The sequence below is a fragment of the Egretta garzetta genome, unplaced genomic scaffold, assembly GCF_000687185.1.
Source record: "Egretta garzetta isolate BGI_Z169 unplaced genomic scaffold, ASM68718v1 scaffold417, whole genome shotgun sequence".
In the NCBI taxonomy this organism is placed as follows: Eukaryota; Metazoa; Chordata; class Aves; order Pelecaniformes; family Ardeidae; genus Egretta; species Egretta garzetta.
Window position 1 is genome coordinate 140,038 of NW_009260227.1, and position 16,809 is coordinate 156,846.

The following is a 16,809-nucleotide window of genomic DNA, read 5'->3' on the forward strand; positions in this document are numbered from 1 at the left end:
GTCCCCGGAGGGGGGCCGTGGGGGGGACAGGGGGCGCCTCCCCGAGGGGTTCGTGAGGGGATGCTGAGGCCGCGTCCCCGAAGGGGTTCGTGAGGGGGACAAGGCCGGTTGGTAGCAGGCCGGGGAAGGGGCCCCCGCAGCTGGGCTCGGCCCCAGTGAGCTCCCTGGCCCGGAGGCTTTTCTCCCGCTGTAGAAGTCGGAGGAGGTGCTGGGGGGGAGGACGCTGGTGGGAGCTTGAGATCTCTCCTGCCCTCCCCGGCCCTGGGGTAATCAATCCCCTGAGCTTCCCTGACCAGACAACGTTTTTCTTCAGGTAAGATGCAGGCTGACAGGCCACGAGATGCCATGTCGGCTGTCGGAGCTGCAGGCTTATACTAATGGCAAGAAGTATCAGCGGCTGATAAAGACAGCCAGAGAGTTCGACTATGGCAAGTTTGAGCCCCATATAGTCCCCAGCACAAAGAATCTCTACGTATTCTTCCTCTTGTGTGTTATGCTTCACACTTTGTTGAATCTCAGACATAAAGTGTTCAACCTCTACAAAGTTCTTGAGTCTTTATGGGTTTGGGGAGACTGGAAAAATCTTGATAATTTATCAACTTTGAGCACAGTGCTTGTCAGTGAATAGTTATCGAGCAATAGCATACTTAAACTCTGTTGCTGGCTCTTTCTTTCTTTCTGTCAGACACCAGCTGTTTTGCAAGCTCACTCTCAGACACATCAACAAGTTTCCAGAGCACGTGCTGCGTCATGTCCAAGGGAAGCGCTATCAGAAGGCCCTAAAAACATGTAAGTGGCTTTTCTGAAGATACAACCGTCTGTTTTCCCTGAGCAGTTGAGACTCCAGTAGCTCTATGCGAAGGAAGGGGATGCATTTTCTTTAGACTGACAGTAATGTACTGCTGTTGCTGTGTGTGCTCCTCAGCTAGGAAGGGAGATCCCAGATGCAGGGAGAAGTAGGCCTCTAGCAAATACCTTGGAACATTCTTACTTGAGAGGAGCAGTTCTAAAACTTCCCCAGAGAGGGTGATTCACCCATCCAGTACAGTCGCTGCGTTAACACCATTCCTGTCTTTCACGGTCCATAGTATCATTCTGTAGATTACATGAATGTATATTAGTTGGAGCTCAACATGCTTTTGAGTTACATTTAATATAATCTAGAGCTGGAAATAAGGAGTAAGGTGACCGGGTAGCCTTGCTAAGTGCTGCTCACACTATTAGATGAGGAGTGCCAGAAGGAAGGAGTGGAGTACGTTCCTGCCTGCTTGCGACAGAAGAAGCAGCGGACACCGTACCCTGATGACCAAGTGAACGGGAGCAGGCAGCCTTACAGAAAAGAGGAGTTCTGGGAGCCAAAGTCCAGCGATGAGGATGGAGAGGAGACGGATGACAGCATGAGCGACCTGTACCCACGTGAGTAAGAATGTTGGTGTCATTTATGTCCTGAAGAGAGTTTGTTGGCTCATTTTCTCCTGGGCTGCTTTTTACTGCTCCCTGCTGCTCGCATGCCGGAGGCATGTGGCTTCCATCCAGTTAGGGGTTCTTGGATTTCAGAAAAGCTCACCACTGCCCAATAAGAAATAGCAATTATCACTAAGTACTAACCAGAGCTGGATCACGTAAGGCCTGAGGGGAGGGATACAAGATCCACCGGGATTTGCTGCTATAGGTATCTCTGGAGCAAGTACTCCCATCCAACAGGAGTTGGTCAGGCCGTGCTGCTGACTTAAACCTGGAGACACTGCCTTGCCACAGGAGAGCAGACACAGAGCTGGCTGTGCTGAACAGTTCTCAGAATGGGGCTAGTGAGAGCACCAGGCATGTTTCTAATAAAACACCAGTGTGTCTCTTTCCCAGGTACTTCAGCCCTGACACGTATATGCTCAGAGAATGGAAGCAGCTTGACAAATCACCTTTGAGATGCCCTCAGAATAAAGTTAGGGGGACACGGAGCCTCTCTACACAGGAAACTGATCCTGAGATACATCTTTGTATTTTAGCTGCACTCTTCCCAGAAAAAAGCCCAGCAGCTCCACAGACCACAACGGGCAGCGATGACTTTGCCACAGACAGTGAGGATGAGGGGGCCAAGCAGAATGGTGACACGAACAAAGAGGATGGTGGAAGAATGGATGTCAGCAGAGCAGTTGGCAACAAAAGGGGAAAGGTGGGAGTCACGCTGCCTCGTGCAGCAGCAGGGGAACGTGGAACCACGGTCCCATCCTGTAGGCGTTTGTCTGATCTATTCCTGTCTGAGAACCGGCAGAAGGTGCAAAGCTGTTCAGGAGAACAGACTTTCCCCATGTGCCAGCCACCGACTCGCATCCTGAGGTGTGAATTACTACCAGTAAATGTTTATCCTGTCTGCTCTAACTAGGGATGTTCCTGCCTGTATAAATAGCTCGTTTTGATGGGATCCTGCTGCACATTCTCTTTAACAGGGAGACCAAAGTGTGTCTTGGGTGTTCCATCATCTTCCTCCCCATAAATACAGAAACACTAGTTAAACCCTTTTGAAGTCACAGGGTCCTTCTGGACTCTTTTTCTGCCTCTTTTGAGGAGCTGCCCACAGCCTGCCTTACAGGACATACCCTATGACATTCATAAGGATGGATAAACCTTTAACTCTCTGAGGCAGCCCCAGAGGAAGGGGCTGGATCCTTTGTAACCGCATCAAACTGGGAAGTTAAGGCTGGATGAAGTTCAGGCTCATTTCTCCAGGGGGACTGTCACTGTTTATCCAATGAAACTGTATGCCTGTCAGAGAAGGACAGGGCAAGGAGACGTCCTGGCTGGCTGCTTCTGTCTCTGTGGGTAAAGGAGACCACACTCGGTTGCTCTTTAAGCTATCTTGGACAGGGCTGGATTTGGGGTTTGGAAATAAGCTGATTAACTTTTTCTTCCCTACAGAAACAGTCAGGCCCTTTAAAGAAGAAATTCAAGAGTCATCATCAAAAATCCAAGAACTTCAAGAAAGCAACCAATTGTAAATAAATTTTATGATAAATACATCGCCTGAAGCCTGTTGCATAACAAGACTGCCTGAAATGTTTGCCTGTTCCAGGTAACAGTTACAGCTGGGGAGGGGAAGAGGAAGGTGGAATTAAGTTGTATTCTAACAGCCTGAAGCCACCCCCCACCACCCAGGGAAGGCTGCTGCTGCAGTCAAGTACAGGCAGCCCAGTGCTCAGACCTCTTTATGGAAAAGTAACTTTCGGTAGGTGCGAGAGAAAGCACAGGAGACAACCACTAACCAGCACTTCCAGGCAGCCTGTCTGTGGAGCGGCACCAGTCACACACGCCAAGTGGATACAAAGATGCCGTTGTTTTATTTTGATTGTTTCCAAAAATCAAAACATTTTCAAACACAACTAAGGTACAAAATACAGCATAAAATGAGAATTTATACTTATTTCTTTTTCCACATAGAAAGCAAAAATATATTCAGAATGAATTCCAGAACACTTTGCAGAGCCAATCGATAGCTGACATCCTGCTTGTGAGAGCTTCTCAGCCATGGGGAGAGGTCACTGTATTTTTGGGAGATGCATGAATACAGCAGTGTATGTAGGAAACCAGAATCTTCTGCATCAGGACTCACAGTAAGTCTGCATATTGCGCTGCCTAGAAATATCTTATAATGCCCTCCACCTAACTGTGCCCCTTCAGTACCAAAATATTTCTGCTGCAAGGGACAGTATCAGTTCCTTTTCTGGGGTCTCTTGTTGGAAAGGGGACTTTATTTCCACAGAGGAAACGGGTCAGTGTTTCAGACTAGTCCACCACACAGCTCCTTAGACAGGACACAAAGAAGTTGAGAAAGCCAACTTGTGGGCTACTTTCAGGAGTTTTTTCTATCACTCCATTTATAAATAGTATGAACATCAACAGCAGTTAAAATATCTGTGAGTGGCTGCCTTGATGTAGTCTAAAACCATTCTAGGACCTGCAGTGAAGCTGAGCAAAAGCATCCCGTGCTGTGTATCCATAACTGAAAGGACCATTTTGTTCTGCTATGAAGGGACAGGCACAGTGAACACTTGAGCTGAAAACTTCTCTTGCAAAACCTATTTAAAAAAGAAAGCCTTCTATGTGACCTGAACTTAAAGGCTGGCTTCCCCTCCCATCTACCCCCACATACCAACTCATTCCCTTCAGCAGCAGCGCATCTTGCTATTAGATAGGCTATTTTCCCCTTATAACGATGAAATCTCTGGTTTAACATTCAACAGTGCTCTTCTATCTGTTGTCAGTTCTTTCAGCCTAGTTTTCTCTCCTAAAATGCAACCATTGAGCTGAACTGTCCAGGTTAGTGTCCTTACCAGGAGATCCTGGTAAACAGCTCCTGCTGGAGGCGTTCAGCCGAATCACTCCTTGAACAATCAGTTGAGCAGCTTTCTCAAGGGAGACATCAGTGCAGGGAATCAACGTAACCATAGCAAGGTGGCAGGGCTCACGCTTTCTAGAATTCTTTCATATTCTAGTGAAAGAGATTCACCTAGTTGACTAGCAGAGGACAAAACGCCTCTTCTGAGCAGCACTAAGGATGTTCATGGCACAGAGGTTGTGGCACCGAGAGGTGAAAACAGGGCCTTCCTCCCTCCTCACCATTACACTGAGGAGTTCCTCTCTGAACATGCAAGTTGCATCCCTGGCTGCTGATTCACTGCACAGGCTTGGCACTTGCATTCTTCAGCTGTAACTTTGCATACAGAGTTGAGACCTGGGGCTACAGCAGCACACAGCTGACTTCCCCGTTTCCTCCCTACACATCTCAGGGGTGGTCCGGGATGGCAGAGAGAAGGGGCTGTACTCTAGAGTTCAGCACCCCAGCTCTTCCACTGTTCAGCCAACTGGGACTTTTACAGCTGAGAGACTGACATAAGTGAATCTAAGAAGCAAAGACTAGAGATTAGAAGATGGCCCTCATCTTGCATGTACTGAGTACAGGCAAAAGGGGAGTTTCTGTAATTCTGAAGACACTTTCACCAATAACCTGCAATTCAGATATGAATTTGGGGCATATATGGATATAAGCTGGTTAATAGCAGAAAGGAGATTTTTTTATTATGGAATCTGCAGCACAACTTGACTCCCTTCTTGGGAATTCAGGAGGGGCAACTTTGGGGGAAAGAATGCTGAATAGAGTTCTTTTGGCACAGGATTTTAACAGAATCTAACATTCTGTCTCTTCAGGAATATCTCCCCCTCTTCCTTCTTGAAATCCAATTAGCCATACAGGATTCCTGATTAGCAATACAGGATTCTCCCTTGTTCCCCTCAAGAGCAGAACTGGGACATGTTAGAAACCTCCTCCCCTCTTCTTACCTAGAGGGGGGTACAACTACTTTCAGGGTTTTCTTTTTGCCTTCCACTTGGGGGCAGGAAAGACCTCCCCTCTTGTTAAACAAAATGGAATTACAGGCCTCTGAGCAGCAAAACAATTTTTTTTTATGCTGCTTTCCACCTTGATAAACAATGCTATAACCAGCAATGGAACTCCTTATGCATGAGACAGTTTTCATGAGGGTGAGAAAGGGGATCCACTTTTTTAGTTATAGCTAGAACCCAACAGCACACCGAATGATACAGCTGTATCTGCTCACAGTACTTCAAATTGTAAAACATTGCTGACATTAAAGACAGCAACTGTTCTACTGCAACTCACTGAAGCATCAGCAAAATGCAGGTTCCTTGGGTTAGTTCCAAATCTAGGAAGTTAGAATAAGCCTAGGCAACATTCCTTGAAGAAACGGGATTTTACCTATTGTATTACTGGTGCCACTGTAAATCAAATTCAAAACATCTGTGCCTTTAATAGGAAGGGGGCATGTACGTGTAAAATGCTGGCAGTTTTTGTTGAATCCATAGAGAATCAGTTCTGGACTTAATATGTTATGTCCCAAGAAGTGTTGCTATTCCTGTTACCACTCTTTTTTCTTCTCATCCATGGAGACTCCACCAGGGCCCAGTGCAACCACAAGGAGGAGCCCTCCAATTACAGACATGGTCTGGAAGAAATCATATTTGAGGAAGTCGTGCATGGGCTTGTAGGCTGGGACGGTCCAGAAGGCATTGAAGTAGATGTTGATGCCAAACAGCCAGATGACTAGAGTCAAGGCAGCCAGCTTAGTCTTGAAGCCAATTGCCACCAAGATAATCAGGGCTGTGCCCACAATGTTCTGCAGAATCTGCAAGGGAAAAAACCCACAAGCTTACACATGGGTAATACAGAGATACAAAAGTAGATACAAAACCATCAGAACAGAACATGGATAAGTTCAGCAGAACAAGTTGTCATGGCATAGATGACTTAGCAAGTTTTCTAAGTATGAATTCTACTAAAAAAATAGACTTAAATGATAAGCCTTGAGCAGGTCCTGCAGCCAATCTGGCAGTTGGTACTACATTCTAGTTCCTTAACTCATAGACTCAGATACTTACAGAAAAGAAGTTCGTATCAAAATGTAGCAGTGTCATGAACATGAGGACCAGCAGCACACGGCCCCCCAGCTGCATGTATTGCTTAGGAGAGCTTTCCCGCATGGTAGGGACACCAGCAAACATGCTCTTTCCCTCTGAGCGCGACTCCGCCAAAAGCAGCAGCAAGCCTCCCCCAAGGGCAAGGTTCCTACAGAAAGATAGAAATGGAGGGGAGCAGCTTATTAGTTTGCACTGATCTACAGATTTAAAGTCTAACCTGACAATTTCAATTAAGGATCTGCGTGCTAGTGAGGAGTGACCTACCCTGCACCTTGCGATACATCTCTGCATTAGACTTCACAGCTGAAACAGCAGCATTGTACACAACAACAATTTATACAAGCCTGCGTAGACACACACAGCCTGCCAGAGAAGTCCAGCACCCACGGCTCAGGCACAGTTACTTAGCATCTGTTACAGCATGAATTTAGCTGTTGTGCTGAAGTTATTCTGTACCTCAGGTTTAGCTATATATGCCAAAGTAGTTCAGAGGTTGCTCTGAGAAAACAGAACAGCGATACTGCTAAAAGAAGTTACACATTTACAGGGTTGTAGATCCTGTACAGAGTATAGATCCTGTGCTGCCCCTGCCCTCTCCTCAGAAGAGAAGGGTTAAAAGGTAACAGCGCCATCGCTCCGGATTTGACAAGAAAGCTCATGTTTAAGAACGGTCTTCTGCTTAGAGAACGTGTTAGAAACTTAAAATCTCAGAAACCACTCTAATATCTACATGCTTAATTTTCTTGGAAAATGGCTTCAGTCATGCATAAGCACAGTTGCTATTTTAGCCATTTAGGAAATAATAGCAGCTTACTGATCCAGTCTAGACAGTTGTTGGTGAGCTCTCAGCAAGGAGCTTGATAGCAGAGTCACTTAGATCCTAGTGGGTTAGGATTAGTCTTTCCTTTCTACAGCACTGAGCCTGCTGTCTATAGTTTAACACAGACTCTATGGATATTTTTTTTTTTAAGTGCTGTCATTCCTTATTTAATGTAAATGCATAATTTATAAAAAACTTTCTAGCAAATACTATGTACAAAGATCACATCCTCTGTCAGAGAGGGGCAGCAACAGACAACAGGTTTCATTCTGTTTTGATAAAAACTTTAAATAGGCATACCTCATCAAGAACTTCAGGTCCCATAGAATGCTGTATGCAATAGTCTAGGCAAAGAAGAAAGCAGGTTAAAACACCACATAAATTACACTGAAGTTCTGAATTTATGTTATGATTTCAAGCCTGTACTATCCACAGCAGAACTCAATTAGAATTACATTATACTGAAGGAAACAAGGTAGGCTACATCAATGTGATCCGATGAGTCAGTGTAAAACAGGGAACAGAAGCCAGAATTTGACTTGTGCTTTAGCCCCCACAAAAATTCATTGGTTTTGAACAGGAATGATACTAGTAGCTAGGATCTTTTGTGATGGGGACAGTCCTTTACAAAAGCTGTGTGCTGAAGGCCAAAGCAACTGCGGGTTCCATATTTGGCACGTTACTGACAGACAGGTAAATTGCAAGTTACTTCTGCTAAATTGGTCAAGGTCAAGTATTGAATCGTCTCCAGCTGACTAATTGCAATTACAGCCAAGGATCTATTGGGCACATCAGAAGAACAGAAGCAGCAAAATAGTTCAATGCCATTGAGGACTGGCACTAGGCCAGGGTGGAGAAAAATTCCCGGGTCGTGAGTTGTATTTAAATATGTTGGTAGTACAGGAGCTAAGAGAGAAGATTTGAAAGATATGGTTTAGAAGGGCTGAAGACTTAAGCCTCCTACCTGTAATGCTATAATTCCAAACAGTCCAAAGCAGGCATATTGCACAAAGTTCCTACTCAGCACCAGGATACAGCCGCCTGAGTTGGGGAAATTGAACACAGTTACACTTCTGGCTTGCATGGGAAAGGATGCTGCAGGAATGGTAACTTGTTTTGAACTGAGCAGACTCCAATTTCTTTCAACCGTGCCACAGAGAACATCAGGCAGGAAATTTTAATAGCACAAATCAGTTGGAGAACCAAGAAGTTTTAGTGCATTTTAAAGCATTTTATAATTCCAGAAGTATCTTCTACTTTACAAAGGGTAAGCACATGCTGAATGCAGTCCCCAACACACGGCACCAAACAGCAGCTACCAGTGTAAAAGCATTAAAAGAAGTTAAATTCAACTTATCATGAATTTTATTTTTTAATGATATAACCGTCAGGGCTAATGTGCTGCACCTGTCTTCCTTGAAAGCTTTTGGTTTATATCTTTTCTCAAGTCTTCTGTCACAAAGCACTGAGAGCCTTTGCCACTTTGACACGAGGACTGGTAACTACATTAAATTAAGCTGATTCTCTACACAAAAACATGAAGGTAAAAAAACCTCCCAGGCACAAGACAAGAACTTGGTACAGCAATCAAGAGCAGTAGATCAGGGACATAACATAAACAGAAAAAACCCTTACTTCTCATTTCTGATACCCTACGTCCATCTAGCACACATGGAGTAGTTCTGCTTCTGGGATTATTTTGATTCCTGGGCTTTGAAAGTCTGACACAAGCACCTCTCTCTGGCTTAAGTGTACCAATTGCAGGGTAAGACTTTGGCATTGAGATTAATACCCATAAAACACCAGCAGGCTGAGAAAGTCTTAACACTGCCCTATTTAAGAAAATGTGAGTATTTCATTTTGATAATTCCAGCAATGTGGTATGCGTTTATAGATGCATGTACAGAATTGAAAACAGATGGTTCTAATGGATACTTGGCATCTCTGACTCAGAGGTAGTGTGTCACAAGAAATTCCCTAAGACTACTTCCAGGAAAGGCTGAAGCAGGTCAATTAAAGAGTTCTTTTCATTCAGCCCATGTAGTACTATCAGTTCTAAGCTGTCAATGGCTATTAAGAAATCAGTGAGGCATCCCGTGCTTACATGATTCACACTGCTTACATGAGCCAGGGTGGCAGACATGCTGGAGCGCTCTGGCATCCACCTTAACAGCCTTAGAGCCACTTACTCAGCTGTCCGAAGAGATTTATGAACACAAAGATGGAGGCCAGGAAATAGCCACAGTTCCACGTGCCATCAATGTAATCCCTCTGTTCACTCCACTGGAACCACATGCGGATGCCATCCTCCAGGAAGGTGCTGATCAGGCACAGGCGAGCCACGTGAGGGAGGTACTGCTTCGTCACCCTCAGGAACTGCATGGGCAGACAGCATTGTTAGTGGGGAAGGAAGGCAAGATGATACTCAAGGCATAACACATCCACGCTCTCTGCAGACTCCGAGGTCAGCAGTTCTCACGCCCACAGGGTCATCAACATCTAGAGAGAAACACATACTTGGGACTTGGATTTAATGAAATTCTTCTCCACTCCAGTTTGATAACACTTGGGAGCAGTGGGGGAAACCTGTTGTTGTGTTCCACCCAAGGACTTGGAGAAAAGCAAAACCCAGCAGCACCTTTCTCTGCAAGAACTGTGTTTTGATGGAGCTCTTACTAGATGAAGGCTGACCTTGGTTTTAGTTTGTCTATCTCAGGGTTTCATGTTACAGCTCAACTATCAGATAGCCAGGAGCTGAAAGGGCAATCCTCCCACCCACATGCTCAGGCACTCAACACCCTGTAACAAACTGATTCAGGGAGTCAGGCTGACAAAAGACTAATTCTGTACAAATTAAAAACATTAATAAGCTTTCTGCCAAGCTAGTTCCCTCTAACAGCTCAGAAAAGCAACAGTGCAAAGCATGTGTACCCATGTAGCAGCAGCAGCTGCTAGGTCAGTGTAGCCACTGTATAAAATTGCACCCTCTATCCTCTATGCAAGTATACACAGTTTCTACTTCCATTAAAAACAGCATCCTGTGCAGAAAGAAAACAGGCATTTATGTATACAATTCAGTGTACTAGTTAAAAGGAAATTGTATCGTCACACAACAGATGCTGAGCCTTAGTTCTTGGGAATGCGATATGTATCTGGTCCCACATACTCCTTCATCCTGCAAACTCACTGGTTAGCTTGCTCTACAATTACAGTAATTACAAAGGAACAAATACACAATTGCTAGAGAGGGTGCAGACCAGCATGCTCTACAGGACTGTGCGGTGCACAGGAAAACATACTGCCTCTCAATTATGACGAGTGCTTAACTGTCACCCAGTTTCCTAAACAGCACTGGTTATTACTTAATAGATTCTTCTGCTAGGATTTGCAGTGTCACTTGGAACACAAGCAAGCACCTGGCCGGCCCATTTCATGCACAGGTTCAGCTTAACCAGATCACTGGCATTTGGAGTCAGTGTATGCTACTGTTTGAGTAAGTGCAATCTAGTAAGAAACAAATGTAAATTTAATCTAAAACTACCTACAAGATTATCCAGCAGGTTTCTACCTTCAGATGACAGGAGCAGTTTGGGCAGGTTGACACTTGTAACGCCCACGCCACAAGCCTTCCTGCAGAAGTGCCAGACTCCACAGAGATCCCTGTGTTACAACTAGGAGGAGCAGCCATTTAGCAAAACCCCATTACCTCACACAAAGTTCGATGTGTTGTAAGGCACATTGATTCACAGTTTGTGTAATATTAGAATTCCTCAAGCCTGAAAAGGGGCGGGGGAACCCACATGCGTATAGGCATCTTCCAGACAGCATTGAACTATATTGTAAAAAATGGACAGAAAAGGCACACAAACCTTTTCTTTCATAATTCAGTATTTACATTGACTTCAGGTTAGACAATACAGCTGATCAGTTTCTTTCTGGGCAGAGTCTTTTTAAAGTTCTGGCAGCATTGCATGCTTTCAGTATGTATGGGAGCATGGAGAAAGGAGACTAAAGCCATTCCTGAAAGTTTATTCTTGCCACACTAATTAGTAAATACTGAAGGCTGTTCCAAATCCTATGCAAGTGACAAGCCTTGCTTACTGTGTGACTGAAGATTATCGTAAGAAAAAAAGTCCAGCAAACATGCTTAATAGTTAATTAAACAGTTAGTATTGGAACAAACTACACTAGTTGTACTGCATGCATCCAGAGTCTAAGGGTCAAGATTCAAGTTAATCAAGTGCAGTTTAAGTCCAGCTGTACTCTGACTCAGGGCTGCCACTTCAGGCTTTTTTAAGCCATGTCAACAGTTGGATGAATGAGTCAGAAGAAAATTTGTGATCTTTGTCACTGAATGAGACACACATCTTGGTTTACAGCTTTCTTCTCTGTCGGATTTCACTGTGCGTTTGGGCAAACTTGCTGAGGAATACGGAGGATACAGTTGCTTTGGAAATCGTACAAAACCGAAAGTGGTTTGTAAAGCAAGTCTGCCTTGTCAAGACGCAGAACAGGCAACTTTGATCTAGAAGGAAATGAAAGAGGACAAGTGCTGGGCATCTGTAGAAAAAGGAAAAAAACAAACCTGCTGTGGCAAGGCTGAAGAAAGAAGCAAACATTAGAGAAGATATCTGCCTCCAGGGCTCATCTTTGTTGTTTTGAAGTGGGTCATGAGAGCTGATCTCATCTTCCCCTTCCCTCAAACCAAACAGCTGCCAACAGTCCAGGTGAAGGAGCTAAGGCAGCATTTAACATTTACCTGTTCTCATAGCATATAGAGAGAATTTTACGCTATCTATTAAACATGAGTGCACACATCCAATCAGCTTAAGACAAGTCAGAGACTGAAGCATGAGGTAGCTGCAGTGCTAAGCAACCTTATGACACACATCGTCTTTGGACATCCATAACTCATGTAGCTGCATTTACTTAGCTACGTAAAAGTTGAAACCCCTGTACACAGCAAGCATAAAGTAAGTAAAAAAAGCTTCAGAAACAGACTGTATGAACAAAAATCTGAGCCAGAAGAACAGCTAGCCATGGAGATCCAAGGAGAAAGGAAGAAAACAGTTACATGATACCCACAGGAAGACCACGTAACAGACATCGAGTGACTTATAATTAGAGGATTTGAGTATAAATTACTGAAGTAATTTAACTAAGGACAGAGTAACTTATCAGATCTCTAGAAGTGGGACTGAACCAGTAGTACCAGACACTCTGGGTTTGTCCCTAATATCACCAGCAGGATGCAGCCCAAATGCTGCACCCTGAGACCACTTCCTATTTCCGTCACGATTCACACAGATAAAAGCAGCACATATGGGAAACTTGGTAGCTGCAGTTAATAAACATAATCAACTAAGACATGGGACTTGAAATGGCACTCCACTAAGCACAATACACCTAAGCCAAAACAAAACTGTTGAAATTGATGGAGGTATCAGTGTTAAACTCATGACATCAAGTAACTGGACGGCTTATTCTGCTATGGGCTTTGCATCAACTATTCTTGGCACATACTGCCTCCTTCTAAGAGGCAGAACATCTTGAGATAAGACAACAAAATGCTGAAGTAGAACTATTTTAAAGAACAGCTGGTTCTGTCTTGGCAGCAAAGTCACTAACATACACCAGCGGGGCTTTGCATTGCCACTTCCCCCTCTAATAGGATTCGAAAGGCAAAACCAGATTTAAATGCTCCTCTCAAAGATGCACAAGAGATTCCAGGGATCCCTGAATCAAATCTCTACTCAAAATCAATTTTTCAAAAGGAAGCTTGAATACTCAAATCCATAGAGGCCTGCCCAAAGAGAGGTAATAAAGTGATTCTGGTTTGACTCTTACCATGCTTTCTAAACCATATCCCACCTCCAACAGTCTCAAGCTTACTACAAATTAGTCCATTTTGTTAAAAGCATATACACCTTAGCATAATTACAGGTATTTTAAGACCAATACACAGCCAGGATTTGGGAATTTTTGCTGTCACTTAGGTATATTGTGTCCAAACACAGAAGCCTTTTCTGTGTGTACACACGTGTTCTTGGAGCAGGGAAGTTATGATCACAGTGATGAACAGCAGTCTGCTAATCTACGCAGAAAGCCCTCTCGTGGGCTGCACAGCTTTATTTCTCTACAGTTTCTCATAAGGGCATATTCTGACTATCTAGCTTGTATTCATTTAAAGGATTACTTTGTTCTGGGAGGACAGAGCTATCTCTAGCAGCCTGGGACACCAGTGATCTTTTCTGGAATACGATGCTCAATCCTCTGGCAGAGAGACAAATCACTGCCTTTCACCAACCTGTACAGATCCACTTAAGGAGATCCCATCTAATAATCACAAGGACAGTAATGCCCATCACATTGGGATAATCAAGGTCTACAAGTTATTTGTGGAAACTGGGAACAGCGGCTTTCCCCACTTATTTTAAAAGCCAAGAAGAGAGCTCTGACCCACCAGAGCATTGCCAGTGGTTTTACTCACGTTTTTCATTGCAGGAAGATTTCTCACGACAATACTTTTCACTCCTAAAGTGTGCTTTATACCAATTCCCTTTTCCAAAAAGCTATTTATTAATCAAATCCTTAAAATGGGATTTAGTAGTTGTGTGTTGCATTTCGCTCGCTCTCTTCACGGGAAGATTCTTTCCTGGCCTAACCAGAATATGCTCTTCAGCTTACAGCAATATAGCATCAGTGCACTGACGTGACTACATTACCAAGGGTTTCCAAATTCAGGTTTTTTAATATAAACCACAAAAAAGTTCAAACTAACAATGAAACGTTTCCCTCTCCCTTCTGTTTTCTGCAAAATAGAGATGTTAGAATTAGCTGAACAACGTGCACCAGCATTTATGTTGGAAAATTAAATAAAACCCCCAGAGTCTGGTTCTCCCTTAGAGCCCTTTCACTGCAGTACAATGACTCAATAGTGTCCTTGCATTTTTGTCCATAGTTTTTTTTCAGAACAGCAGAAATACCAGGCACACACATTCCTAAAGATTATTACAGACACCAGAAAAATTGCTTGAGATCTGCCCCCTCTTATGGGGATTACAGAGGGGAGACAACCAGTTCTATAACCCTAAACAATCAGTACAGGCCCCAGATACGGCTATTTTCAGTACAACGTCAGCAGTATATGGTGACTGCAACAAAGGGCTTAGCATGCAATATCTTAACAAGAACCACTAAAAAAGGGCTTAAATTCTGAGTGTGCCAATTATTTAATAACATTGGGTGGTGTTATGGGGCTTAAAAACAACCCCTGGGCATCATTCTTAACAGAGATCCTGATTTCCTTGCACTGTGGAGCACCTAGATTTTAAGAACCTTTAATAGCTTTTCCCACCCTCCCCAACATCTAGTAAGTTGCCTTCTCTGAACTCCACAGGACCACCTTCCCAACACCCACCGAGTAGCTGCCTCCTCTGCTGCAGCCCTTGGAAACAGCTAACAGCTCAGAGCAGAACAGCTCGCCAGCCCTACTGTGCACCTGCAGGCTACAAACTCACGCTATAGCCAAGCTAAACTGATGGCCAGTTCTCATCACAAGCGATCCCACCACCAGCATTTGCCCTCACTTGACCTAAACAATGAGATAATTGGAACCAATAGAAAAAAGAAAAGTCAACTCAATTTCTCTTCCTGCCACTTCAGCTCTCCAGTCGAGTGACAGAAAAGCACTAGTGTGAGAGAAAAGGGGAATGTAGCCTTGGGAGAAGTAGGACAACCCCTTTCACTGATCACTAACTGTCAGGCAAGCTTAGCTGCCTTGTAAAACCATGCCTTCAGTGCACTGGTTCACCTCTGGGTTACGAGCACTTGCTGCTACAGAGTATCTTGGCATCCAAGGCATAATTTACTAATTCAAAGTGAAATTACAGTCTTTGAGAAAAGTTAAGCTTTAGTGTTTGAATTTAAGGAACAGATTATTCTCGCTTTTGTGAGAGACATTCAGGACTTATTGATAAACCATGGAAGTAGCTGTAACATTTTCCCACAGGGCTTTTATGCTACAGAAATTAAGACTCATTAGGTCTTGAGCACTAATACAGGGAGTGAAGAAAGCAAAGTTATCAATGGGAATGCATTCAGCTCCCAGAACAGTCATTGTCCAGCTTCACTACCTCCGCCTCCATCAAGTACAGTTTCAACATAATTTCAGTCCAAACGTTCCAAGTAATTTTGTTTTTTGATCCAAGATGAACTAACAGTTTCTGTAATGCCAAGTGTTAACTTCGCAATATATACCAAGGGTTATTGTTTAGTAAGTCTCTCCACTCCTACACTGGTGTGATACTGAGTTTGAGCAGTACTGAAAGTATCAGATTGAGCTACGAGGCAGCTATTTAGAGGCAGAATTATCAAAGGAGTTTGTTACTTGGAAAGCCGTAAGAACTGCTTTGCAGTGTGATGGGTAAGTGCATGCAAACACTCCAAATTCTGCAGCTTAAGGAAAGACTCATCTTTAAATAGAATGTGGCCAAGCACAAGTAAAGCTGGCCATTTAAAACTCATTTCAGGAGGAAGCAAACTGCTTTTTCGCTGGACAAAAGAGCTTTTAGTAGTATGAGAAAAGGGGTGTTAAGAGACATCTAGAAATAGTCATACAGGAATAAACAGAGAGGTGTTATAAAAAGGTCAGGACAAGCGGTGTAAATTTTGGCAAACAATTTGAACACTATAGTGATAGTTTGCTTTCTCCTCTAAAAGGAATGGGAGGACAACGTAAACAGATGATGACAAAGATGATCCAGACACCCCTTAAACTGAACACTCCACACGCCGTAAGAAGCTCGGTCTCCAAAATGAGTCTTCCATCTGGGGGTGGGGAAGAAGCGCAGAACAGGTTTTCCCAGTGAAACTCAGTTAAGGACACAGAGGCAGCACAGCCCCCTCAGAGCTGTGACGTGTTATGGTGCACCACACAACTCGCACTGCTTCAACAGCCAGAGTTGTAGAACCAGGCAGAATCAGATTTTCCCCAAGAACTTGCTAAATAGGATTAGATACTGCCTCTTATTTTCAATTAGATGAATCACCATGACAGTGAAGATCTTTCTAACACCATCACCAGCAGGTCAGCTACTTACACACAAAATACTCCTGCTCTCATATACAATAAGGGATCACAAACTTCTATTCAACAGAGAAATCTTAAGGGCCTCCACTGAAATAAAACGTAAAAAGGATTACAAGACAACATCAGCTTGTTTGCTTTCATTTTGCCCCCAATTCTAAGCCCTATGGTGCTGGCAAGCCTCTTCCAGTTTGGGTTTCCAGATATCAGCCAGGGTTCAGATTTTTGATTTCCTATCACTATCACCCCACTCCGGTTTCCCACACCCCTTTATGCCCGATTTGCCAGCCCGGACGGCTCATAAGAAGACGAGAGCAGCTCGGCCTCCTGCTCTCCTCCCGTTTATCCACTCCTAGGGAGAAGCCCAAGTCCCGAGAACTCGGCTGCTTCGCTCTACAAGCGGCCCGAGGGCGGC

At 44.0% G+C, this 16,809-nt stretch overlaps 2 protein-coding genes across 4 annotated transcripts; one reads left to right on the top strand and one right to left on the bottom strand.

Annotated features, from left to right (window-relative positions):
* The first annotated feature begins 206 nt into the window (after positions 1-206).
* SURF2 (surfeit 2) lies at positions 207-2,997 on the top strand. 2 transcript variants are annotated; one of them, XM_035897635.1, is made up of 5 exons: positions 211-468; positions 686-789; positions 1,225-1,416; positions 2,004-2,170; positions 2,914-2,997. In XM_035897635.1, the coding sequence occupies exons 1-5, from the start codon at positions 341-343 to the stop codon at positions 2,995-2,997; spliced, it is 675 nt and encodes a 224-aa protein (XP_035753528.1). In that variant the 5' UTR covers positions 211-340. The 2 variants fall into 2 exon arrangements, with proteins under 2 accessions (XP_035753527.1, XP_035753528.1); XM_035897634.1 differs by lacking the exon at positions 2,914-2,997 and having other exon boundaries at positions 207-468; positions 2,004-2,839.
* Positions 2,998-3,430: 433 nt separating this feature from the next.
* On the bottom strand, positions 3,431-9,740 carry SURF4 (surfeit 4). Of its 2 annotated transcripts, none has more exons than XM_009642251.2 (5): positions 9,496-9,740; positions 8,271-8,347; positions 7,607-7,650; positions 6,448-6,634; positions 3,431-6,194 (listed from the first exon to the last, which is right to left on the bottom strand). In XM_009642251.2, the coding sequence occupies exons 1-5, from the start codon at positions 9,686-9,688 to the stop codon at positions 5,928-5,930; spliced, it is 768 nt and encodes a 255-aa protein (XP_009640546.1). In that variant the 5' UTR covers positions 9,689-9,740; the 3' UTR covers positions 3,431-5,927. The 2 variants fall into 2 exon arrangements, with proteins under 2 accessions (XP_009640546.1, XP_035753548.1); XM_035897655.1 differs by having other exon boundaries at positions 8,271-8,445; positions 9,496-9,539.
* Positions 9,741-16,809: the final 7,069 nt, after the last annotated feature.

Excerpts from the sequence above, each read along its gene's own strand:
- SURF2 (XM_035897634.1), top strand. The coding sequence starts at position 341 with ATGCCATGTCGGCTGTCGGAGCTGCAGGCTTATACTAATGGCAAGAAG. Across the intron at positions 469-685 it reads GTCCCCAGCACAAAGAATCT|ACACCAGCTGTTTTGCAAGC; the intron begins CTACGTATTCTT and ends TCTTTCTGTCAG. Across the intron at positions 1,417-2,003 it reads CATGAGCGACCTGTACCCAC|CTGCACTCTTCCCAGAAAAA; the intron begins GTGAGTAAGAAT and ends TTTGTATTTTAG.
- SURF4 (XM_009642251.2), bottom strand. The coding sequence starts at position 9,688 with ATGCAGTTCCTGAGGGTGACGAAGCAGTACCTCCCTCACGTGGCTCGC. Across the intron at positions 8,348-9,495 it reads AAATCTCTTCGGACAGCTGA|GCGGCTGTATCCTGGTGCTG; the intron begins GTAAGTGGCTCT and ends TCCCCAACTCAG. Across the intron at positions 6,635-7,606 it reads GACCTGAAGTTCTTGATGAG|GAACCTTGCCCTTGGGGGAG; the intron begins GTATGCCTATTT and ends ATCTTTCTGTAG.